The sequence below is a fragment of the Myotis myotis genome, unplaced genomic scaffold, assembly GCF_014108235.1.
Source record: "Myotis myotis isolate mMyoMyo1 unplaced genomic scaffold, mMyoMyo1.p scaffold_m19_p_10, whole genome shotgun sequence".
NCBI lineage: Eukaryota > Metazoa > Chordata > Mammalia > Chiroptera > Vespertilionidae > Myotis > Myotis myotis.
Window position 1 is genome coordinate 77649790 of NW_023416314.1, and position 26911 is coordinate 77676700.

The 26911-nt window shown below is 39.8% G+C and overlaps 1 protein-coding gene and 1 pseudogene across 8 annotated transcripts in view; one reads left to right on the forward strand and one right to left on the reverse strand.

Moving 5' to 3' along the window:
- KDM2A (lysine demethylase 2A) overlaps positions 1 to 26911 on the reverse strand; it is an 89651-nt gene that overhangs the window by 51179 nt on the left and 11561 nt on the right. For 4 of the 8 annotated variants that reach the window (XM_036326484.1, XM_036326479.1, XM_036326480.1 and 1 more), the window contains exons 3-5: positions 3546 to 3684; positions 2311 to 2389; positions 1384 to 1430 (exon numbers count right to left, since the gene is read on the reverse strand). In XM_036326484.1, the coding sequence (XP_036182377.1) occupies positions 1384 to 1430; positions 2311 to 2389; positions 3546 to 3684 (265 nt within the window). Of the gene's footprint in view, positions 1 to 1383; positions 1431 to 2310; positions 2392 to 3545; positions 3685 to 12208; positions 12302 to 21398; positions 21522 to 26911 lie in introns of those variants that run through there. The other 4 variants (XM_036326482.1, XM_036326483.1, XM_036326486.1 and 1 more) reach the window with 4 other exon arrangements.
- Positions 16919 to 17372, forward strand: LOC118665233 (annotated as a pseudogene).

The window sequence follows — 26911 nt, forward strand, 5'->3', positions numbered from 1 at the left end:
GAGAGAACTTTCCTCTACTGGGGCTATCTTTGACTTTTACAGTGGTCGGCAAACTCAGTCAACAGAGCCAGATATCAACAGTGCTTCTTCAAAATAGACTCGCCCAAGCCGAAAACCGACTTCTGCGCATGGGCCACGAAGTTTCAATCGCACTGTATGCGCGCCCACACGTGGTATTTGTGGAAGAGCCACACTCAAGGGGCCAAAGAGTCACATGTGGCTCGCGAGCCGCAGTTTGCCGACCACTGACCTAGTAGGATAAACAGAAATTTATCCAGCTGTCTAAAAAGGGCCCTCAAGTGGCCAAGAGATAGTACTGCAATATTTAATTTCCAAAGCAAGAGATTTCAGTGCAGCTTCAGCATAGAGGAAATTTAGTGGTAGAAGGAAAACATCAAACAACTTTTGTTTCATGTCCTGTTGGAAACCTTTCTAAAAGATTTTAATCTACTTTACTGCCTTATCGTGCATAGGAGAGTGACCATCTCTGAATTCAGTACTGTCTCGCTGAACAGCAATGGTCTGCAGAAAATGGACTTGAACCTTTACTGACCACAGGAGGTGTTCTTCTTTAACTAGATTGTTCTAATTTGCTTTCTTTTTACTAATTTTGAATACAATAAAACATAAATCAGATTAAAGACTTAAGTTAACCAGTCACTGATGAAGAAAAATTTTAATTACTCAGTTTACAAAGTATCAAACCTTGGCCTAGTTAACAAATGTAGCATTGGTAAAAATTTCCTGGAAATTTCTCTACTGCTTTTAGGGGGGAAAAAAGAAAATCAAATATGAATGAAGCTTCATTCTTGGCTCATAGATATAAAATTTCACTTTCCAGGGGAGGTTGCCCTGGAAGGCAGGATCTTCTGGAGAGAAAGTGGTGGGGAGTGGGAGAGGGATGCACAGAGATAAAAATGGCAGGTAGGAAAGTATCGGGTTCAAATGTTTTAACTCAAATGAGTGCTAAACAAAGCAACTTAGTAACTCCCTCTGAGAAAATTCTCAGTTGCTGAATTATAGTTTCTAATCAAGAAACTACTTCAATCCAATACATACTTCAATGCTCCTAAACCAGGGCTGGGCAAACTTTTTGACTCGAAGGCCACAATGGGTTCTTAAACTGGACCGGAGGGCCGGAACAAAAGCATGGATGGAGTGTTTGTGTGAACTAATATAAATTCAAAGTAAACATCATTACATAAAAGAGTACAGTCTTTTTTTTCAATAGTTTTATTCATTTCAAACGGGCCGGATCCGGCCCACGGGCTGTAGTTTGCCCACGGCTGTCCTAAACCTTCTCAAATCTCAGAGATTTAGGACTCAGTCCTAAGTGTAAAATCTCTGCCTCAAAGACACAAAGGCCACATGCTTAATACTTACCCACACACATTTTGACATCATTCACAGTGAAGTCTGGATCTGGCATCCTATGAAACAAACACCAATAAGCATAACTTAAGTGGGAAGCATAGCTTCTTTAGTCAGTGTTTTTTCTTTTCTTTCTTTTTAACACTCTAACTTTAAGAAAAAAAAATATGTTTTTATTGATTTCAAAGAGGAAGAAAGAGGGAGAGAGATAGAAACATCAATGATGAGAGAGATTCATTGACTGGCTGCCTCCTGCACACCCGCTACTGGGGATGGAGCCTGCAACCCAGGCATGTGCCTTGACCAGGAATCATACCTTGATTTCCTGGTTCACAGGTCAATGCTCAAGCAATGAGCCACGCCAGTTGAGCTATCTTTTTTTTTGTTTTAAGATTTTTTTTATGTGGAGGAGGGCTATGCATGCCCAAGGCTGATGTGATTTTATATTTTTAAATCAGTTTTGTTTTTGTTTTTTTTAGAGAGGGAGAAACGGAGAGGGGGAGAGAGAGAAACACTGATATGAGAGTGAAACATCCATTGGCTGCCTCTTGCACACACCCTATCAGGGATCGAGCCCACAACCTGGGCACATGCCCTGACCGAAATTGAACCAACAACCTTTTGGTGCATAACATGATGCCCAACCAACTTAGCCACACTGGCTAGAGCAGTGTGAAGTTTTTCTTAAAGTACTAAGAACTCTCCAGTCGAGACACATCAATTTTCTTATTTGAGCTGAAAATATATTTTAAATATAAATGACTTGATTTTCTTATCTCAACTTTATTTTCTCATTTACCTTTAACAATCATTTGTAAAAAAAGAAATATACACCCTTTTAAAACTAAATGAGAAATACTATCAATACTGCACTGTCTATAGCTCCATGTGTAATATGGCCATTTCTCAACCATATCCAATCAGACCAACAACACTTACTTTATTCCAAGTCCATCAGAATTCTTGAAAATCAGAGGGTCTCTTAAGCCACCCCGCTGGATATATTCCACATTAAAATCTGTCACCAAAGGAAAATAATTGTTAGGATGGCAAGAGGTATAGCTGGAAAAAGGTAACTGAGAAGCAGGATTCAGGGATTTGCTAAGTCTGTATTTCCAGGGTAAATTAAAAATTTAATCAATAGGGGGTAGTTCTATTAACGAGTCATCTCATAAATCCTAGGCAGAAATTATTGTCATCGTTCCTCTTTTTTAAAAAATAGACATTTTAATTGATTTCAGAGAGGAAAGGTAGTGAGAGAGAGAGAGAGAAACATCAATGTTGAGAAAGAATCATTGTTGGCTGCCTCCTGCATGCCCCACAATAAGGATCAAGCCCACAATCCAGGCATGTGCCCTGACCAGAAATCAAACTGTGACCTCCTGGTTCATAGGTTGACACTCAACCATTGAGCCACGCCAGCCGGACATCATCCTTCCTAATAGACAAAAAATGTAATTCTGTCCACTACATTCCTGTTGGATGCCAAGGAGCAAAGCTGCATGTTACACATGGAATCACACATCTCAGTTTTGGTGGGAAGAATATGCATAAAAGGGCTTTTATTGTACTACTAGAGACCCGGTGCACAAAATTTGTGCATGGGTAGGGCCCCTAGGCCTGGCCAGAGATCAGGGCCAATCTATAGGGCAACTGGTGGGGTGATTGGGGAGCCCCCCGCTGGCACCCGCCTTGGCTGGCCTGGCGCCACTCACTCGCTGGCCCAGCCCCCCGCTGCCGCCAGTCGGGGCCTGCAGGCTAGGGGAAGCTCCTATGTTGAGCGTCTTCCCCCTGGTGGTCAGTGTGTGCCATGGCGACCGGTCGTTCTGTCATTTAGTTGATTTGCATATTAAGCTTTTATTATAGTATAGGACTTATAATTAAACCAAGGAAAGGGAGAAAAAGAAGGAAGAGACTTTTAGAGAAAACTTCTAACAACATTCCTGCCCTAATAAATGCTTGCTTCTTCTAATATAGCAAAGAAATGACTCACAGGGTGGGAGGATTTGGGGATGGTAGTGTGTGAGTGCTACTGTGTAAAAAAAAGAAAATAAAGATAAAAAGCTACATAGCATCAACAGGTATATTCTGGCTGCATAGATGCTTACTACAGTTCCCAGAATTTAAACTTCCTACATCAAGAGACTACAGGTCTGAATCAAAATAATACTAACCTTTTCCCTCCATAAAAGTAACAAAATTTGCATTATATTTGTTGGTGTGAAGTTTCTCTTCCAAGTCAAAAGTTCTTTTCCCTTCAATTTCATCATCTGAAATGCCATCATCTTCATAACGTCGTCGCATGGTACCACGCTGGGGAGAGAGGGACATTAGGATGAAATCATGTACTTTTTCATGCCTATCTAAAAGTGGTCAGTTTTCCCTACACGTATGGACAAAGTGCTACTTTTAACTTCAGTTGCTATGACAAGCATCAGTATTCCTTGCCTTAAGATCTTTCTCTTAACGAAAGGTGAGTGTTTTCTGAGAATGTAAGGAATAAAACAAAGTTTTAATGAGCCACTGGGTCCCCTATTTGTGGTATGTTCCCTCTGCTAACTCTTTCAGCCTAGAGATATAAAATTACAATAAAAATTTGACCAAAAAGGGCCTACTAAACATTTTACTTGTCAATCATTGCTTATCAGAGGGGGAACAAATTGTCTTTATGAACATTTCAGGCCAGGATACAAGATATAATTTTTTCACAGGGGAAAGCTGTATCTACAATACCTTCAATAATAGAGTACAACGTTTTAATTAATGAAGCAAAAACTCTAACATCAGATAAAGGAATAAAGTTAATCTAAACAATAGCATTCTAAACAGTAACCTCCAATATTTACTTTAAGGATGTCTTCCCAAAGAAGATACACAAATGCCAATGAGCACATGAAAATGCTCAATATCATTAGTCATTAGGAGAAGTGCAAATTAAAATCACAATGAGATACCACTTCACACCCTCTAGGATGACTATTATAAAAAAGATGGACAATAACAAGTGTTGGCAAGAATGCGGAGAAACTGAAACCCTCATACATTGATGAATTCAATCTAAAATGGTACAACCACTTTAGAAAACAGTTCGGCAGTTCTAGCAATTCTACTCTGAGAGGGGTGTGTGTGTGTGTGTGTGTGTGTGTGTGTGTACTGGTCATTCTGCCGTTTGGTTGATTTGCATATTAGCCTTTTATTATATAGGATATAAAAAAAATTTAAATGAAGTCCATACAAAAACTTGTACACAAATGTTCATGGCAACATTCATAATAGCCAAAAGGTAGCAAGCCAAATTTCAACAGATGATGAATGGGCTAACAAAATGTGATGTCCTATATAATAAAAGGCTAATATGCAAATTGTCCCCTTGGGAGTTTGACTGACCAGGAGTTGGATTGTTCGCTATGACATGCGCTGACCACCAGGGGGCGGCGCGGAATGAAGGAAGGCCCCAGCAGGCAGCCAGCAACCAAGGGAAGGAAGGCTCTGATTGGCCCTGATTGCCGGCCAGACTTAGGGACCCTTTCCATGCATGAATTTTGTGCACTGGGCCTCTAGTATTTACATAATGGAATATTTGGCCATAGAAATAAATGAAGTATTGATAAGTGCTACAATACAACATAGAAGAGTCTTGAAAACACTATATTAAATGAAAGAAGCCAAACATAAAAGACTACATATTGTATAATATTATTTACATGGAATGTCCAGAATAGGCAAATCCATAGAGATAGAAAGTAGATTAGTGGTTGCCAGGGGGTGGGAATACAGAGAGAAAGGAAGTGACCAGTAAGATTTTTCTTCTTGATGATATATTATAGAATTGTAATTTTATTAGCCAATATAAAATAAAATAAATAGAAAAAAAAGATTTCTTCTTGACAGTTGATTTAAATCAGAGGGAATAATGGTGGGCTTCCTTTCAATGCTCTGCAGTTTTACATTTGTTATTTTGCTATTGAGAAAGGCATCTTCCTTTGGTTTAGCAGACTATATAGTTAAGTATTACACACCAATATTTAATATTGTATGTGGTTTTCACAGAAAAAAAAAACACCTGTAATTACGTAATACACAACTGCTGAATTTGTTTTTTAAGTGAACCATTCTAAGAATTTCTAAAACCTTTTGCTTAACTTTAACTGTAAAAATATTACCTAATTACTGTCTTAATGGACAGTTTTCTTTTCTTTATAATTAAGTACTAGAGGCCCGGTGCACAAAATTCGTGTGTGTGGGGGGGAGGCAGCACATGGGGCCCTCAACCTCACCTGCACCCTAATGCAATCCAGGACTCCTCGGGGGATGTCCGACTGTCGGATCCCTGTGGGATTGGGCCTAAACTGGCAATCGAACATCCCTCTCGCAATCCGGGACTGCTGGCTCCTAACCGCTCGCCTGCCTGATCGTCCCTAACCACTCTGCCTGCCTGCCTCATCACCCCTAACCCCTCTGCCTGCCTGCCTCATCACCCTAACCACTGGCCTGCCTGCCTGATCACCCCTAACCACACCTCTGCCTTGGCCCCTGCCACAACAGCTTCGTCCAGACGGACATATGGAATGATATCCGGAAGGTCATTTGGCTGTCCGGTGTAATTAGTATATTACGCTTTTATTATTACAGATCATATGATAATCCATGTGGTTTCTATAATAATCATTCAGCATTTATTGGAACAATTACATTTCACTTGAAAGACAGTTTTCTAAGGGAAACTTAGATTAATTAGGTTTCCCCCCATTTTCTTTCTTTTTACAACACTTTTTTAAAAAAGTTTTATTTAAATTGATTTGAGAGAGAGAGAGAGAGAAAAACACCGATGTGAAAGAGAAACATTGATCAGTTGCCTCCCATATGCTCTCCAATTGGGGATCAAACCAGCAACAGGAATCGAAACAGTGACCTTTGATGTATGTGACAACATTCCAACCAACTGAGCCACACCAGCCAGGACTTACACGCTTTGAATTGCTTTACCTTCCCTGAACTACCTGAAATTTTATGGTAAAACCATATTTTGGATCAGAATTTGCTAGATGGCTTTCTTATTTATAGGATATCACTCTATAAATTAAAAACAAAAAGAAGTAACCACTGCCCTAGCTGGTTTTCTTCAGTGGATAGAGCAGGGGTGGGCAAACTTTTTTACTCAAAGGCCACAATGGGTTCTTAAAACTGGACCGGAGGGCCGGAACAAAAGCATGGATGGAGTGTTTGTGTGAACTAATATAAATTAAAAGTAAACATCATTACATAAAAGGGTACGGTCTTTTTTTTTTTAGTTTTATTCATTTCAAACGGGCCGGATCTGGCCTGCGGGCCATAGTTTGCCCACAGCTGGGATAGAGTGTCGGCCTGCGGACTGAAAGGTCCCAGGTTTGATTCCGGTCAAGGGCACATGCCCGGGTTACGGGGTCCATTCCTAGTAGGGGGTGTGCAGGAGGCAGCCGATCAAATGATTCTCTCTCTTCATTGATGTTTCAATCTCTCTCTCCCTCTCCCTTCCTCTCTAAAATCAACAAAAAAAATACTTAAAAATAAAAGAAGTGACCATTAATGGTATGGATTTCTTTCAAGAGTTATGAAAATATTCTGAAATTAGGTAGTGGTAATATTTACACAACTCTCTAAATATACTAAGAACCAGTAAATTATACATTTTAAATGGGTGAATTTTATGGTATGTGAATTGTATCTCATAAGCTGTTATTTTTCTTGCTTATGCTGCAAACTTATCTTTTAGTATATTTTACTTTAGCCAATGATGACATTTGCTATTCTTGAATACATACACAAGGGACAACTGGTGTGGGAGTGGCAGGTGCCATACAGGATAAAGTAGTCATACCCTACAATGTGCTAAAAACAACTAAAATTGGAACTTAAAGTTAGATATTGATAATCTAAAATTGATTACATAGCATCTGATTTTGCATAAATATCTAAGAAAATGAGACATTGGAGGAAGATCTCTTGAATGAACAGAAATGAATAAGAAATAAAAATTAAAGAAAATAAAATACACTGTTAAACACCTAAGAAGAGCAAGATTCAACTTAGAAACTTAGACAGAAACACTGAGGAATATCTGCTATCTTTTCCATAAGCCACAGCTCAAAAGCCCCCCCCCCCCCCAAAAGGAGATTAATTTTAATAGAACTTTCACTTACTCCAATAATGCCATCTCTGCTCAAAATATTTTTAGGCACATTTATTTGGGCGTAGAGGAGTGTATTTTCACTGCCAATTTCTTACATGGGTTTTTTTTTTTTTTTTGGAAAGAACAACACTCAGTTTTCTTCTTCACCTTATTCCATATGTGCCTTTGAAGGGCACTCCAAAAGACGATTTCCAAGCATGTCATACAATAAAGGCAATACTATCAGAATAAATGTAGTTTCCCAAAATAATCAGTTTTAAAAAGCATTCATTTGCACTACAAGTTTTTTTTTTTTAATTTTATTTTTCTTCTTCAGTGACAACATATTCACCCTAATTACCACAACATTTCTAATATGGTAGCCAGAAGTTTCCCTATTCTTCCTCCCTTTTTACATTATTTTCTTGATTTTTAAAAAATGTATATATATTTTTATTGCTTTCAGAGAGGAGAGGGGTAGAAACATCAATGATGAGAGAATCATTGATCAGCTGCCACCTTCTGCATGCCCCCTACTGGGGATCGAGCCCGCAATGGGGCATGTGTCCTGACCTGGAATCGAACTGTGACCTCCTCGTTCATAGGTCAACACTCAACCACTGAGCCACTCCGGCTTGATGGTTTTATCTTATATCAAGAGGAGTCCTCCCATTTGTACTCTCAGTTTGTAGAGTGTAACAATATAGGGAAGGCTCTTTTTCCAGCCAAGCTATGCCCATTTCTTAACGATGACAGAAAAATTAATTTGAATTCTTATTTTCTTTTTGATTGTTGCAACTGGGAACTCAACACTGATGTGAAAATTATTTGTGTCAGTTTTAACGCTGTCAAGGATAAGGGTCCCCTCACCCCTCTGTCTTAATGTAAACCTTGGGAAAAGTAAGTATCTACAGCAAATCTCTAGGTGCTTTAAAAACATACTCAATCCTCACAATAACCTGTAATCAGTAGGTAATAACACAATCTACTACAGGTGAAACCCTAAAAGCAGAGACCTACTTGAACCCTAAAGCAAAGGCTCTTCCCCAAGGCAGGAAGTTTCTGATGTTTGCTAGGGGACACTACATTTCTAGCTAGGCCATTATTTAACATTCTATCATTCCTGATTTCAAATTCTAACTTTTATTTGACAACTTATTTTATTAGTCATTCAGCTATTCTGGTTGAAATAAAAATATTGCTATTTCTAACCAGAGACAATTTTACATCACAAAGTGTTTGGAAATACATCATTTATTGTCTATGCTGTTCACATGTTTTTTCATTCTCTACATTTGTAATCAAATTATTTCAAACTTTCTGTAGAGATTAAATTGCCAATATATTTTTACCAAGATTAATCAACTCAGATTTTCTCTAAGATTCTGATCTATCTTATTTCACTACCTAAGGAAAGTTTTTTACAGAACCTCTTTGCTGGAAATGGTATAAGAAGCCAAATAACTAGATTTTCATGTCCCATGTCATGGGTGAAAAAGTTTGGGGGCATCTTTTTTATAAATATATGTGGATTAAATTCAGTGAATTCCCACTGACATAAAATTAAGTTTAAAAATAGGAGAAACCAAGATGGTGGCATAGGTAAACACTGGAAATTGCTGCCTTGCACAACCACTTCAAAAATACAACTAAAAGACAAAACGGACATCATCCAGAACCACAGGAAGGCTGGCTGAGTGGAAACTCTACAACTAGAAGGAAAGAGAAAAGCACACTGAGACTCAGAGGAGGTGCGGAAGTAAAGTGCAGAGGTACGGAGGCACACATGGAAAGGGCTGGCAACTGAGGACACGGTTGTCTTTTTCAATCGGGAGGGAGTCTCAAGCTCCCGACTGCTTTGAACTCTAGTTCTGAGCGAGTCTCTGGGGACCCAGACTCATACGGCGAGAAACTGGACTGTCTGGTATGGTCGGAACTCGAGGGCGGCTTTCTCTCAGAGGTGCCTGCAGCATTACCGGGACACTGAGACATGGGGCCTCTTAGGGCAGGACTGAGGATCTGCCATAGCTGTTGCTCTGCCCTGTTGATTCCCTGAGACCCCACCCCACCCAAGCTGTGCACAAAGGCTTTTGCATATGAAAGGCCTGGCCCTTTGCAATCTGAAAATTACCTAACAAACTGTAGCTGGGTCAGAGAGGCCCAGAACTTCCAAAAGAAGGCCCAAGGCCCCACAGCAGCTTGCATTGCTTCACAGCTGGGCCTCATCTGGGCACCTCCAAATCCCAAACAAAGAAGAGGAATCTGCAGATCTCTCCATAGCTCCTGCTGGGTAGCCTCAGGCAGAGGCTAAATTAGCACCTCCTTAGAGATCCAAGAGCCAGTGTACTCAGTGGTCAGAGTGGGACCATCCAGATTACAACTCCTCAGATCCATAAGGGACACACTCAGGGGGCAGACTCAGTGAGCACCAAAGCCCCACTGAAGCAAGTCTTGCCCCAGAAGGGTGTCTCCAGCACAGAATTTCTCCCACTGTAGACACAGCTGATTCTCACAGCCAATTGGCCTGGAGGTCAATTCCTCCCAGTGATACCTACGACAATCAAGGCTTAACTACAACAAGACTGTGCACAATGCCCACAAAGGAGTGCACCAAGAGTGTCTACCTCAGGTAACTGGGGAGGCTGAGCCACTGGGCCCTATAGGACACCTAGCACAGAAAGCCACTCTATCAACACAGGGAAGCATAAAAAATGCGGAGACAAAGAAACAGATCACAAATGACAGAAATGGAGGAAAGCAAACTACTGGATATAGAGTTCAAAACCAAACTTATAAGGTTTTTCAAGAATTTTCTAGAAACCGCCGATAAATTTAGTGAGACCCTCAAGAAATCTAGTGAGACCCTCAAGGATATGAACAAGGACCAACTAGAAATTAAGCATACACTGACTGAAATAAAGAATATTATACAGAGTTCCAACAGCAGACTAGAGGATCGCAAGAATCAAGTCAAAGATTTGAAATACGAAGAAGCAAAAATCACCCAACCGGAAGGACAAAAAGAAAAAAGAATCCAAAAATATGAAGATAGTGTAAGGAGCCTCTGGGACAACTTCAAGCGTACCAACATCCAAATTATGGGGGTGTCAGAAGAAGAGAGAGATCAAGATATTGAAAACCTATTTGAAGAAATAATGATAGAAAACTTCCCCTACCTGGTGAAAGAAATAGACTTACAAGTCCAGGAAGCACAGAGAACCCCAAACAAAAGGAATCCAAAGAGGACCACACCAAGACACATCATAATTAAAATGCCAAGAGCAAAAGACAAAGAGAGAATCTTAAAAGCAGCAAGAGAAAAAAAAGTCATTTACCTACAAGGGAGTACCCATACGACTGTCAGATAGATGATTTATCAACAGAAACTATGCAGGCCAGAAGGGAGTGGAAAGAAATATTCAAAGTGATGAATAGCAAGAACCTATAACCTAGATTACTTTACCCAGCAAAGCTATCATTCAGAATTGAAGGTCAGATAAAGAGCTTCACAGGTAAGAAAAAGCTAAAGGAGTTCATCACCACCAAACCAGTATTATATGAAATGCTGAAAGGTATCCTTTAAGAAGAGGAAGAAGAAGAAAAAGGTAAAGATACAAATTATGAACAACAAATACACATCTATCAACAAGTGAATCTAAAAATCAAGTGAATAAATAATCTGATGAACAGGATAAACTGGTGAATATAATAGAATCAGGGGCATAGAAAGGGAGTGGACTGACTATTCTTGGGGGGGGGGTGTGGGGGATGCGGGAAGAGACTGGACAAGAATCGTACACCTATGGATGAGGACAGTGGGGGGGGGGGGGGTAAGGGCAGAGGGTGGGGTGGGAACCAGGTGGAGGGGAGCTATGGGGGGGAAAAAGAGGAACAACTGTAATAATCTGAAAAATAAAGATTTAATTTAAAAAAATAAAATAAAATAAAAAAATATTTTCCCCGTCCTGGCCAGTGTAGCTCAGTTGGTTGAACGTCATCCCATGCACCATTATCCGAGTGTTTTACATTCTTTTTTCATATTAAATCTTCAAGATTCAGTGTGTATTTTGTACTTACATTTCAATTTAGTCTCATTTGTGGCTTGTGGCTTACTATACTGGACAGGACAATCTAAATCTTAGAAGCAGCAACAAAAGTAAAGCTTAGAAAATGAGCTATCAAGAAAGCTACTTAAAGCTATGTACAGCAGAAGGCAAAAGCAGGAGTTGTGAGTATACAAAACAGGGTTAATTCTTGTATTATTTTCCATAGAAACAACTGCAAACTGACTCTTGCCCATCCCTGTATATGAATCGCCCAAGGCAACATATGCTGGAATTTCTCTATACTTTCATAAGATAATCAGCCAAACAAGCATTTACTAAGGTCTGACTTACAAACTAAACTCAAACCAAGCTCTGATATCCTCCAACAAAGGTGGTTATTCCATCCCTATTATGGGCAGAGAGTGGGGGCTTTACCACAGACCTCCCCACAAACTCACACAGAGTTTGGGAGTTCTGTCCTTTGGCTTTCATTACCAGGTTAAGTCTGAATATTGGGATAAAAGAGGACCTGAATATATTGCTCCACTGTATATCACTCTCAAAATTGTTAGAACTAGCACTACTTGACGTTAGCATTTTCCTGTGTCTACTAACCCCTCTCCTATAATTTTGCCCAACTGACCTCTAATTCCCAAGAGAAGAAAGATAATGTCAAATTCTCCAACTCTTAGATCCCCGCTACAAGTAGTTATGGCCTCTTTCTCTTGATATTCCTTTACTTAAAAAGAAAATTCTGTCATAACAAGTGGCTTTAGGAGAAACATCACTTCATGATCAATCTTCTTCAAGTGGCCTGGAATCCACTACCCAAAGTTCATGTTATAAACAAAAATACCATAGGTGCCCTGGCTGGGTGGTTCAGTTGGTTCCAGCATCATTCTGTGCAACAAAAGGTTGTAGGTTCCATTCCTGGTCAGGCCACAAACCTAGGTTGTGGGTTTGATCTCCAGTTGGGACATGAATGGGAGGCAACTGATCGATGTTTCTCTCTCACATCATTTCTCTCTCTTTCCCACTTCCTCTCTAAAAGTCAATTAAGAGAACAAACATATCTTTCTGTTAGGATTAAAAAACAATTTAAAAACAAAATACCATTGGCAATTACAAAAATAATTTAAATATACTTGAGGATCAATAATATGCAAATAGTTTTAATTATTCTTTCCTACTACCCTCCCCCAAATACCTCCCTTTCCCCAAAAGGATGGTGGCAAACTTTTCACATTTTTGAGAAAAGGAAACATTTCTTATTTGTCAGACTAACAAACAGTAACTTTAACCTCTTGTTGTGGAACTTAAGGTAAACTGAAAGACACTAAATGTCATAAATTCTGACCTATTTATTGGCTAGAAAAGCAACTGTATATTTCTGAGCTAAATGGCTAAAATTATGTTTCTTATTTCTTCTGGTTATTTTCCTTTGATTAAAACTTTCTAGAGTTATAAAGAATTCTATAATTTGGCCCAAGATCTGACACTATATAACAAATTGCTGAGTTTTGCTATCCTCTGATTATTGAGCCTATAAAATATAGATCCTAACAACTGACAATTGTAGTATTTACAAAATCACTTCATTTATTCTTGATATATGAAGTAAAAAATATATATACATGTGTGTATTTTTGTACTTTAAAGACAAAAAAAGACATGGAAGGATATATAAATTGATAAAATGGTTACTTCTGGGGAAGGAATTGAGGTTACAGCAGTTAAGAAACTCTTTAGCCTTATCTGCAAAACTTTAATTTTATACAATAATACATTCATATTTTATTTGTATAATTAAAACCAGTCAGAATGGAATATGTAGAACTAGCTGTTATATACTTATTAAGTTTTGAAAATTATAACAGATACCATTTATTGAAAGTCCATTGTTTGCAAAGCAGTCTATATTTATTAGCCCATTAAATCCTCAAACAACCTTAAAAAAGTAGGTATCATTATTATCCCAATTTAGAAATGAGTAAAATGAGACTCAGAGAGGTTAAGATGTGTCCCATTCAAGGTCACATAAATGTTGGAACCTGGGACTCCCAAGACCACACTAAGGCAAACATACAGGGAATTTAATACATTGGTTATATAGCCTTGCTAAGGGAATATTCAGTTAGTTCAGAAGCAAGAAGAAAATACTTTTTAATGTTTGTCATTATTACTAGTAAAAAGCTCCAGGGAAAAAAAATCTGCTTATCTGTTTGCCAGAAGTATAAACATTTGGGGTATTTCCTGATTGACTTATTGCCATGCTGAACATGGTGTAACATCCCAAACCTATTGAAAGTCTTAAAGTAGATAGTGAGGGGGAAAAGTAAATAAAAATTTTTAAAAAGAGATTTAAACTGAATTGTAGTGCCAAGCCATGTGCCACTGGCCCCTACCTCAGCTCTTTTGCTTAGTTCTAAGCAAAGTATAATAGACAATTTCAGCTGGATTGCACTTTAGGATATGGATTATTTGTTTCCGATAAAGTAAAAAAAACAAAAACAAAAAAACACCTATGGTTTGAGTTTTATCTGCCAAAAAAACCATAATTTTCTTAAAGGGCAGCAATAGTGACAATTATTGCACCAATTATAAGTGATCTAGTAAAGACTCTAAGTTAATCAACTGACAGGTGTGTACTAGATTAGTTTACCACTAGAAGATAAACTAGAAGTCTTGCTACAAGAATCTTTGTCACCCGGCCAGTGTGGTGCAGTGGTTGAGCATCGACCTATGAATCAGGAGGTAAGGGCACATGCCCAGGTTGCGTGCTGGATCCCCAGTGGGGAGCGTGCAGGAGGCAGCCGATCAATGATTCTCTTTCATCATTGATGTATCTATCTCTCTCTCCCTCTCCCTTCCTCTCTGAAATCAATTAAAAAAGAAAAGAATCTTTAATGTCTGGGACTACACAGTCTCTGGGGAAGCCCTTGATCCTTGAATTTTCCTTTCCTTCTTTCTTTAATAAGGTTTAGCAAGGTTCACTGACTCCTGAAATCCAGTGAAAGGCATATCTTTTAACCTAACCTTTCCCAGGATGGTCCAGAAGATGTGGTTAAGTCTGAATGAAATACAATCAAGGCTTATTTATACTCTCATATATCAAATCTTCCACAACAACATTGTTTTGAACTTGATCACATACTCTGGACTTACACTGTAGACATTCTCATAAATCTGAATTCTGTTTCAACTTCCATCTTGCATAGCTTTTCTGCTATTTATATCTGAGTTCAGGAAATCTTTACTGTTAGTACTACAAATTAACTTTAGTCCTCCAGCCAGGTTCTAAGGGAGTTTCAAACATATTAACATGATCCCAAATGAGATCAGAAAGCTATGCAACTATAAATACTTTTATAAAACACTTTAAACCTCTAGTTAAGGAATAACTACATAAAACACACTAAAATGAGGAGGAGGGGACCATGCCAATATAGTTAATAACCAATATTAAATTGAAACATTTTCTGCAGCAAAAAATGAGAATAAATGTTTATTTTTATCCACAGTTTCGATATTGCTCATTTTGTATTTGGTAGCATCATTGCATACTACACGTGGTTTCAAGTTTCTTTTCCAAACTCTATTCCCAGTTCTACCTTTCCTTACAAATGACGACCTCATGACTTAACTATATAAAAAATGTCAAAACCTTTAAAAGCTATGTCCTACTCAGTCTGGCTCAATAGATAGAGCGTCAGCCCACAGACTGAAGGGTCCCGGATTCAATTCTGGTCAAGGGCACGTACCTGAGTTGCAGGTTTGTTCCCCCTAACTGGGGCATGTACCGGAGGCAACCAATCAATGTGTCTCTCCCACATTGATGTTTCTCTCTCTCTCTCTTCCCCCTCCTACCTTCCACTCTCTCTAAAAAATATAAATAAATAAAAATAAAAATCAATGGAAAAAATATCCTTGGTGAGAATTAAAAGAAAAAATAGGTGGATGAGTAGTGAAGAGTTGTTGGGGAAATCTCAAAGTACCATCCCATAAAATACTTTCTAATTACTAAGAAAAAATATAGGAAAGATCTAACCATCACACACTTAATAAATAAAGTGATCAAGCCTAGCATCACCAAGAATGAGACAACCTAACACTATCTTCTGGTATGATGCAATAAATATGAATAGTAGTCTTTTTGCCAAAATGTTAAACCTGAATTTAATCACTTAAGTATATCTAAAATGCTCCATTTTCATTTTTTAATTTCAATTTAGCCACTATCAAAGGGCCTCTGAGAGGACTCCTAACAACCATCACAAAAAATGTAGTAAAATGAGTATGGGTTTGGAGCTAAACAGACCTAAGTCTGAATCCTGGATCAGCTACTTACTAAGCTTATATAAACTGTAAGCCTCAGTTTCCTCATCTATAAAATGAGGTTGTATGAAGTACCACCAATTTCAGAGATTGTTATAAGGATCAAATGATATATCTACTGTATGTAAAGTATAATACTGCCTGGCACCCTAGCTGGCGTGGCTCAGTTGGTTGAGTGCTGTCCTGTGCACCAAAAGGCTGCCAGTTCGATTCCCAGTCAGGGCACATGCCCAGGTTATGAGTTCAGTCCCCAGTCAGGTGGGGAGGCAAAAAGATGGATGTTCCTCTCTCACAATGGTTTTTTTTTTTTTTAATATGTTTTTATTGATTTCAGAGAGAGGAAGGGAGAAGAAGAGAGAGATAAAAATACCAATGATGAGAGAGAATCATCAATCGGCTGCCTCCTACATGTCCCCTATTGGGAATCGAGCCCGTAACTCAGGCATGTGCCCCAACCAGGAATCAAACCGTGACCTCTTGGTTCATAGGACGATGTTCAACCACTGAGTCACACCAGCCAGGCTCTTATTGATGTTTCTTTCTCTCTGTCCCCTCCTCTCTCAAATCAATAAAACTACAAATACAACAAAATCATTAAAAACATATTTAAAAAGTAAAATAAAATACTGCCTGGCATATTAGAGCTGGTCATGTTGCTGGCCCTATCATACTACATAATTGTTCTCTATAATGTGTCATGGCTAACAAAGGTCCTTTATATACATATACTGGGGTCCGATGCACAAAATTCATGCAAGAGCAGGCCTTTGCAGCCGTGATCCCTCTCAGCCACGGTGGCTGCCTCAATCCCGGGGCTGCAGCCCGGCTTCATCCGGAAGGTTGTCCGGTCTAATTAGCATGTTACGCTTTTATTATTATACAGTATGTCTTCATCTGATCCTACATATAAACCAGAGCTACAGGTCAGTAAACTACAACGACATTAACCTTCCTACAAGGAATTAATCTTCTAACATTATAAAATCAAAGCATTGCTCTTCCCCCTGTGGCCATCGTAGGAGTGCCAGCGGTCAAAATGAAGTTCAACCCCTTTGTGACATCTGACTGGAGCAAGAACCATAAAAGGCATTTCAATGCACCTTCCCACATTCGAAGGAAGATCATGTCGTCTCCTCTTTCCAAAGAGCTGAGACAGAAGTACAATGTTCGGTCCATGCCCACCCGAAAGGATGACGAGGTTCAGGTTGTTCGAGGACATTACAAAGGGCAGCAAATTGGCAAAGTAGTCCAGGTTTACAGGAAGAAATACGTCATCTACACTGGACGAGTGCAACGGGAGAAAGCTAATGGGACAACTGTTCACGTGGGCATTCACCCCAGCAAGGGGTTATCACTAGAGTAAAGCTGGACAAAGACCGCAAAAAGATTCTTAAACGTAAAGCCAAATCTCGCCAAGTAGGAAAGGAAAAGGAAAATACAAGGAAGAAACAATGGAGAAGATGCAGGAATAAAGTAATATTATATACAACTTTCATTAAAAACTTAAAATGAAAAAAAAAAATGAAAGCATTTGTGCTCATTCTTAGACTCTTTATACTGGTAGTACTTGCTTTGCATGGTCCCAATATACATTTCAGTTACCACAGTTGAGTTAAATAACATCAATCTCCTAACAATACAGTTCAAATTTCATTTACCATTGTGTATGAACTGTGAGTAGTTGAATAAAGTACAAACTTTACTGTTAGTTTCTCAGTCCACAAAACATTCTATAAATAAGAGGTGTGCACCATGATCAGTGATCAATCATACCACTTCTTTCGAAGTCTGTTGGTGATGAGTTCACTTACAAACAATAAGACGTAGAATATTGCCTCCTAGTCTCACAGTGATAAACTACATGATATTTTATATTAAAAAAAAGGATAATCAAAAGAGGGAAATGGCCTACAAAGATAAAAATGAAGCAAAGAAATAAAAAGTGAGCCCTAGCTGGCTTGGCTCACTGGAGAGCATCAGCTTGCGGACTGAAGGGTCTCAGGTTTGATTCCAGTCAAGGGCATATGCCTGGGTTGCAGGCTTGATGCCCAGTGCGGGGCATGCAGGAGGCAGCTGATCAGTGATTCTCTCTCATCATTGATGTTTCTCTCTCTTTCTCCCTCCCTCCCTCTCTGAAATCAATAAAAATATATTTAATAAACAAACAAAAAACCCGCCTGTTTTAAAAAAAAAAAAAGTGAAAATGCTGAAAATGAAATGTGAATAGAAAATGAATGGAGTTATATATATCAGAGGAACTAAGTGCAGACAAGCTTATCAACATAAATGAGAAAGTGATTATGATGAAAAGGATAAAGACATCCCAGTGGAAGCGACAACAGCCCCCAAAATCAAAAAACACAAAAACAACAACACTTAAAAGAACTCAAGTCCTTTGTATTACTTCTGTATTTAATTACAGTTTCAATATGAGTCTTGTTAATATCAAATTAATTCCATAGTTCAACTAGCCAATAAACTACTTTTAGAATTTAATAGCATATAACAAAACATTATGCCCAAAGAAACATCTCCTTTTCAGAAATGGAAGAGATTATTTCACACCTAAGCCAGTGCAGTTTAAATTCCTGTGCCAATGAACCTATCAAATGCCTGTGAAGTGAACAGATTTTGATTCAAATGGACATGTGTCAGCTTGCCATTCTATTCCCATTCAAGCTTTAGTAGAAGCCAATGAATTTGATTAATATGGGTAGGCATACATAAGTCATTCAATGATTATTACAGAACAAGATTGTGAAATTTGAGCCAACATTTTTCTGTTTTCAGATGTGTCTTAAAACTACGTCTCTCATCAAATTAAGGAGATGTAGTTAGTTGGTCAGAAAACTCTGAATCTATGAAAAATGAGAGAAAGTTGTTCGAACACAGAAAAGGCTGAGGCCTAGAGATGTGATGCCTTCCCAGGTCTAAAACCACCACCACTACTTGACACTTGACCATGATGCTAGAAATTCCTATTCTACTTTTACACAGTGGGGCTCCTTGGCTTATGGCTGGTAACTCAGAGTCCCTCCAAGTTCCAACTTGACACAGGATGGCACAAGTACCAGCAGGGGCTTTCCCAAATGTGTGATTACAACAGCCACATGGATGCAATAAAGGGAAAAATTCAAGAAATGTATTTAGAATTATAAACACCTTTAACAAGGTTTCTCTACAGAATTTTTAAATTATAGAATCTGGAAGAATTAAAGAATAAATATAAAGAAATAAGGGACAGACACAAATGGATGTCTGCAGATGTTTATACCCACAACACAATGTTTGGAACAGTTCCTAGTTCTATATAATAAAAGGCTAATATGCAAATTGTCCCCTCTCCTGGGAGTTCGACCAGGGGGTGGGGCTGGCCAGCCAAGCGACTGCAGCCCCTCCCCCAGACTGGCCCCACCCCTGATCGACCCCCCCACCCCAACCGTCTGCAGCCCTTCCCCCCTGCTGGCCTGGCCCCGATCAGCCTGATTGGGGTGGGCCAGACCCCACCCATGCATGAATTCATGCACCGGGGCCTCTAGTATTTTCATAAAGATACAGAAGATAACATGGAGTAAAAATTACAAACAGAGAGGTATAAACTGAGAAAGAGCTTAAAAAGCTAAGTGGGTAAGTACAGTGGAACCTCATTTCTCGAACCTCTCCCATCTCAAACAATAAGCTTCTCAACCTGTCAACCCCTTCATGCTGACACCTGTATGATGAGACATTCATTTTGCAGGTGACAAAGGAGAGAATGCGTGAATATGAGTCAGTTTACCACTGTCAAAATCTCAGGATATTGTGCTATGAATATTTTTGTGTGTTTTTGTTGCTGCTTATAATTATTGTAAAATTTTCATTTTTACTATAAATTTCCTTTCCCTTTTGTTAAATTTTCATTTACATTTCATGCTCTTTTTGTTTCTAAGGGGTTCATTTAGAGATTAAACAGTACAATAGACATGTATTGTACATAAAAAGGTTAAAACAAGGACTCATTTGGGGGTCTGGAACAGATTAACTCAATTTACATTATTTCTTTTTCTTTTTTTTTATTCCTCACCCAAGGATATTTTCCTATTGATTTTTTTGAGAGTGGGAAAGAGAGAAACACATTGATTGGTTGCCTTCTGCATGCCCCTGAGCAGGGCCTAGGCAGGGGAGGAGCCTGCAACTGAGGCATTATGCCCTTGACCAGAATTGGACCTGGGACCCTTCAGTCCACAGGCCAACAATCTATCCACTGATCAAAATAATGTAGCCAAGGCTACATTATTTCTAACTAGAGGCCCAGTGCACAAAATTTGTGCACAGGTAGGGTCCCTAGGTCTGGCCGGCAATCAGGGCTGATCTGTGGGGCAACCAGCAGGGTGATCAGGGCCCCCCACTCACACCCACTTTGGCCAGTCTGGCGCCGCCCGCTCGCTGGCCCTGCCCCCCTTCCTCTGCAGGGCGACTGGCGGGGCAATTCAGGGAGTCCCCGCTGGCACCCGCCTTTGCCGGCGTGGCACTGCCCATTTGCTGGCCCCACCCCCCGCCTCCCTCTGCAGGGTGACTAGTAGGGTGACTGGGAGGTTGGGGGGGTGGGGAGGGCCCCCAGCTCGCACCCACCTTGGCTGGCCTGGGGGCAGCTCCTGCAATGAGTGTCTGCTCCCTGGTGGTCAGTGTGAGTCACAGAGACCGGTCATTCTGCCATTCAGTCAATTTGCATATTAGGCTTTTATTATACAGGATAGGATTGGAAAAAAATGACTCCTTTTTTGAACAGCCTTCAGAATGAATCAAATTTGAGAAATGAAGTTCCACTGTATTATATTATTAGCTTTGACTTGGGCAAGCAAAAAAGGCCTATTTTGCCTATATAACTATCATTAATAGTTCAGAAAAAATGTCCACAAATTCAACTGGTAAGAAACACACATAAAGAAAAATTTTAAAAATAACCTTAAGCTATGAAGTGTAAAGTAGTTAACTCTAATTTTTTTAACACACAGAAAAACAGACAAACTACTAATTTCAATAGTTCTCAAACTTGACCATCTATCAGAATTACCTGCCCGGCCGTTGTGATTCAGTGGTTGAGCATAGACCTATGAACTAGGAGGTCATGGTTCAATTCCCGGTCAGGGCACATGCCTGGGTTGCAGGCTTGATCCCCAGTGTGAGCCATGCAGGAAGCAGCCGGTCAATGATTCTCATTTATGTTTCTATCTCTCTCTCTCTCTCTCTCTCTCTCCTTTCCTCTCTGAAATCAATAAAAATGTATTTAAAAAAATAGTGCCCTAGTTGGTTTGGCCCAGGGGATAGAGCATCTGCCTGCGACTGAAGGGTCCAGGATTCAATTCTGGTCAAGGGCACACACCTAGGTTTGCAGGGTCCCGGCCCTGTTCTGTGCCATGTGGGAGGCAACCAATCGATGTGTCTCTCTCACATCAGTGTTTCTCTCTCCACTTCATTCTCCCTAAAAATCAATGGAAAAAATAGAAAAAAAAAATCACCTAATGGGGTTGTTGAGACACAGATTGCTGGGTCCCACTCCCAGAGTTTCTGATTCAGTAAGTTTGGAGAAAAACCCAAGAATCTTCATTTCTCCCACGTTCTCAGATATGGTCAGGGACACCCTTTGAAAACAATTTGAAAACAATTGTTTTAAACTATTATGCTAAGAAAGAACTTGCAAGTGAATAAAATAAAGCTTAGATAACTAACAGACTTCCTGATTATCAACCTATGGTTCTTTCCACTGTTAGGGTTCAGTCATTATGTTATATATTTTTATGTATTTTTAAAAAGTGCAAACATATTTTTGTTAAATTCAATAAATATTTTTGGAGCACTTGAAGAAGACATGGTCCCTTACTTTAAAGAAGAGACTCACAGTCAGATAACTACAACACAAAGTGACTGGTTCCACAAAAGAAGTGCATAAAAAGTTCCTTGGGAATATACCTGAAGAGAACTCAAGAGAACAACATCTGGGTCCTTGGAGGATAATTATTAGGAACTTGCCAAGAATACAGAATGGGGTGGAATGTAGAGCTGTTAGATATACACATTCACAGAAAAAAAAATCCGTCAAGCACCTACTGTGGACCAGGCATTATACTAAGCACAAGATAAAATGGTGAGAAAAGGCATTGTAGCAGGCTTCAATGATGCTTACACTCTAAAAGAGAAACAATCAAATAATTATCCAAGTAAATATAGTCATAATTTTGATAAGTGCTATGCATAAGAGGTATTCTATACTATGAGAATTTAATCAAAGACTTCTCTGAGAAAAGGATCTGAACTATGGTATGAAGATAGCACCTTAGCATTCTACACACCATGTTCAAACCTTTGCACATAAAAAAAGTGGCTTTACATACTATTAATGTTAAGTAGATACCTTTGTCTCTTTTATTTTAAAGGTTTTAAAATTAATTTTGAGAGAGAGGGAGAAGGAGAAAGAGAAACACTGACACACCATCAGCTGCCTCCTGCATGCCCCCGACAGAGGATTGGGCTCAAAACCAGGACATGTGCCCTGGAGAATCGAACCAGCAACTCCTCAGTGCCTGGGATAGTGCCTGGCACCGCCCAACCAACTGAGCCACAGCAACCAGGGATATTTTTGTCTCTTTCAAGTTCAAAGAAGAAATTTTGGTAGGCTAATTATCAATTCTACAAGACAAAAGAACTTACAGGTGACTTCTGGTAACACCTACCACTGACTGAATATTCATGCCCACTATCCCAGCATCAAGGAACAGGGAACCAAGCTAATTACAAAAGAAGCTGGTGAGCACCGTGTAGTAGGAGCAAGGGTAACTGGATGGTCTCAAGGAACACGAGCAGCTTGTTTCCCCTTTCTCTTATGACCAGAACAAATGGGGCTACCAGTTACGGCAAATTCTTGTTTCTTGGCTCCCCCTCTTTGACTGTGTTCTGACCACCGCCATCCTGATAAGTGTCAGCACTTCACCACAGAATGGAGTAATTTTATTACAGCTGCTTTGTCTTTTAAAAATTATTATTAATTTTGAAAGACAGACACTTGTTTAAGGCAGTGACCTAGAGTAAGGCAGTTTTTAAAAAAATATATGTTTTTATTGATTTTTTTGCCGAGAGAGAGGAAGGGTGAGGGAGAGAAAGAAATAACGTACGCACCCCTACCTGACCAAATGGCGCACGGGACAACACTCAACCAACTGAGCCACACCAGTCAGGGCACATTCTGCTTTGTCTTTATGATAAATTTAAACAACTAGTAATGTTAATCTCAATGATATACATGGGTACTGTGCTTTGTGCATGCCAGGGAAGTCATAATTTTTCCTCAAGGAGCTTATAATCTGACATAATTAAACTTTTATCTTGTATCCATTTAGATACCAGAGGGGTAGGGAGAAAAAAACTATGAGGATTCAGGAAAGAGGTTTCCTTCAGTATGTGAGATTAGTAAAACAATATTGCAAATGGGCTTTAGAGGATGAAAAACAAGGTAGGGACAGGGAGATAGGATATCACAAGCAAGCAAGTAGCTTGGTTTGACTGGAACATATATAGGAGTAGATAAGCCCTAGGCTGAGTGGCTCAGGTGGTTGGACCTTTGTCCCGTATACTGAAAAGGTACGGGTTTGATTCCTGATCAGGGCACATACCTAGGTTGCAGGTTCAATCCCCCATTGGGGTGCGTACAAAGGCAACCAATTAATGTTTTTCTCGTCTCGCTGTTTCTTCCTTTCTTTCTCTCTCTCTCTTTCCCTTCCTCCCCCCATCTCCCTCTCCCTCTTCTCTCTCTAAAAAATAGTAATAAACAAAATAAAAGTAAGTAAGAAAGAGTAGATAATAAACCCAGGCTGTGTGGCTCAGTTGGTTGGAGCATTGTCCCGCACACCAAAAGGCTGCAGGTTCGATTTCCAGTCAGGGCACATATCTAGCTTGACGGTTTGATCCCCAGCGGGGGCATGTGCAGGAGGCAACCAATGGATGTTTCTTGTTTCTCTCACACATGAATATTTCTCTCTCTCCTCTCCTCTTCTCTTCTCTCTCTCTCTCTCTCTCTCTCTCTCCCCCCCATCCTCTCTCTGAAAAATCAATAGATGTATCCTCAGGTAATGATTTAAAAAAAAAAAAAGAGGAGATAAACTGTAATAGTCAACTGAAGCCTGAAGCCCAGGCTAAAGAGTTTATGCCTACAACGGCAAAACCTTAAAAGTTAACCAAGCACTTACAAGCAATTTCCAAAAGGTAAGCTTTATTTTCACTACTCCACGCATGAAAAGTTACAGTTCATCAAGGTTAAGTAACTTGCCCAAGATGACACAGAATATGAGCTAAAATTCAAAGCCACATCTTATGAACCAAAGTCCAGAGTCCATCCCACACCACCAGTGACTAAGAGGGGGGAATGTCACAGAGGATGGGAACAACCTAATCAGAACCTTGGAAGCACAAAATAAGAAATAATGGAAAAGATACCCAGAATAAAAATCTAAGAAGGAGGCTACTACAACAGTGCAGACTGAGTCAGAACTAGGAGTGGTAGTGGGAACTAAAAGTGTTGAATATCAAAATCCAGCAGGTCTCAGCAATTGATTAAATATCCTATACGTATAATAACAGCATAGTATGCAAATTGTCCCCTCCACCGAGAGCTTGTTCAGGAGTTTGACCAGGAGGCAGGGCCAGCTGGGGGAAGGGAGAGAGGCCCAGCCGGCCAGTGGTGGTGGTGGTGGCTGCAGGAGGTCCCTGCTGGTGGTGGCGGCAGGTCTGGCCAGCAGCAGCAGCAGGTGGCTGGGAGAAGGGAGGGAGTACCTGGCCGGCAGCCGCTAGGGACCCTACCAGTGCACGAAATTCATGCACTGGGCCTCTAGTGGAAGATAACAGAGAAAGAACTAGTAGTTGATAATGCCATTAACCCTTTGCGGTCCAATTTTATTTTTGGAATTCAAACAGTCTGGTCCAAATTAATTGACGGGATTGAATGTTGAACCGGTTTGTGGTGTCGACCTCAGCCTCGACGTTGGACCTGCTCCTAGTGCAATGATGGTGAACCTTTTGAGCTCGGCATGTCAGCATTTTGAAAAACCCTAAGTTAACTCTGGTGCCGTGTCACATATAGAAATTTTTTGATATTTGCAACCATAGTAAAACAAAGACTTATATTTTTGATATTTATTTTATATATTTAAATGCCATTTAACAAAGAAAAATCAACCAAAAAAATGAGTTCACGCATGTCATAGGTTCACCATCACTGTCCTAGCGCCTGGTCTGTCAAGTCAGCCTCCACATTGGACTGAAAAGGGTTAACAAAAAAATGTAATGGTCAGCCCTAGCTGGTTTGGCTCATTGGATAGAGCATTGGCCTGTGGGCTATAGGGTCCCTGAGTTTGATTCCAGTCAAGGGCACATGCCTGGGTTGTGGGCTCGATCCCCAGTGGGGGGTATGGCAACCAATCAATGATTCTCTCTCATCATTGATGTTTCTATATCTCTCTCCCTCTTCCTTCCTCTCTGAAATCAATAAAAATATATTAAAAAAATAAAATAAAGTAAATGTAATTGTCACTCCTATCTTAAAACCAAACAAACAAAAATCCAAGAGAACCTTCTCTAGATCCTGCACTTGAACTACGATTTGCACCCCTTCTCTCTTCACAACCAAACTTCACTCAACTTCTCTTCACTCACTCTCTGTGTAGCCTCACATTTATTTTGAAGAATGTCTTCTGTCTCCAGATGCCACTAAAACTCCTATTTAAAGTCACCAATACCCACTATATTGCCATATCCATGGCCATCTCGGTTTTTAATATACTCAGTCTCTGAGTAGCATCGACCTCAGCTGACCACTACCACCTCTTTGAAGCACTATCAGTATAAAGTGATGTTTAAGAATACAAACTGGAGCCAGACGAACCTAAGTTCAAAAACCCACTTTTCCAGTTACTACCTGGTGGTACTGGACAAATACACTAATGCTTAGAACAGTGCCTGATAAACAGTAAGTACCACAGTCACTTGGCTTCAAAGACACAACTACCTTGATTTTTCTCATACCTCGGGCCCATCCTTCTCACTCCCTTAGTATGCCACTCCATGTCTACCAACTTCAATTACCATAATATGCCAATGAGACTCCGCCTTATGCCAATAAGTCCTTCCTTAGGTCAAGAACCATAGTTACCTACTCAACAATTCTATAGGCACCGCACATTCAAACTGTCCAAACTTACTCAAAACTGAACTTACGCTATTTCCCTCAATCTCCAAACCTGCTCTTCCTTCAGGGTGCACTATTTCAATAAAAGGACTGTACTACAGTCACCCACATGAGAAAAATTTGGGAGTCATCCTTACATGTACCCCCTTAACTTCACCCTCCACATATCCAACTAACCAAAATCCTATGATTCTATTTTCTAAATATTTCTCAAAACCTCTCTAATTCTACTGTCAGCACTCTCAACTATACCACCATCGTATCTGACCTGAATCTCTACAGTAGCCTTCTAATTGGTCTTATCAAATCCAGTCTTGCTCTCTCTTGATCCTTTCTCTATACTCTAGTCAGTTATTAGTCCAAGCATTTTTTTTTTAATCCTCATCCAAGGTTATTTTTTCCATTGATTTTTAGAGAGTGGAAGGGAGAGGGAGAGACAGAAACACCAATGTGAGAGAGGCACATTGATTGGTTGCCTCCAGCATGCCTCCGACCAAGGCTGGAAGCCTGCAACCGAGGTACGTGCCCTTGACCGGAATTGAACCTGGGACCCTTCAGTCTGCAGGCTGTTGCTCTATCCACTGAGTCAAACCAGCTAGGGCTAGTCCAAGCATATTACTCCTCTGCTGAATATCTGTCTTTCCTGCTGCCTTTAGGATAAAACCCTACTTGGACTGACCCGTTGTCAAGACTGACTCTCTCCTCCACTCTCTTCTCTCCTTACACCGGACTTCTTGTTTTTGTTTGGTTGGTAAGTTCTTCAAATGTGTCAGATTCCTTCCAACCTCAGGGTTTTTG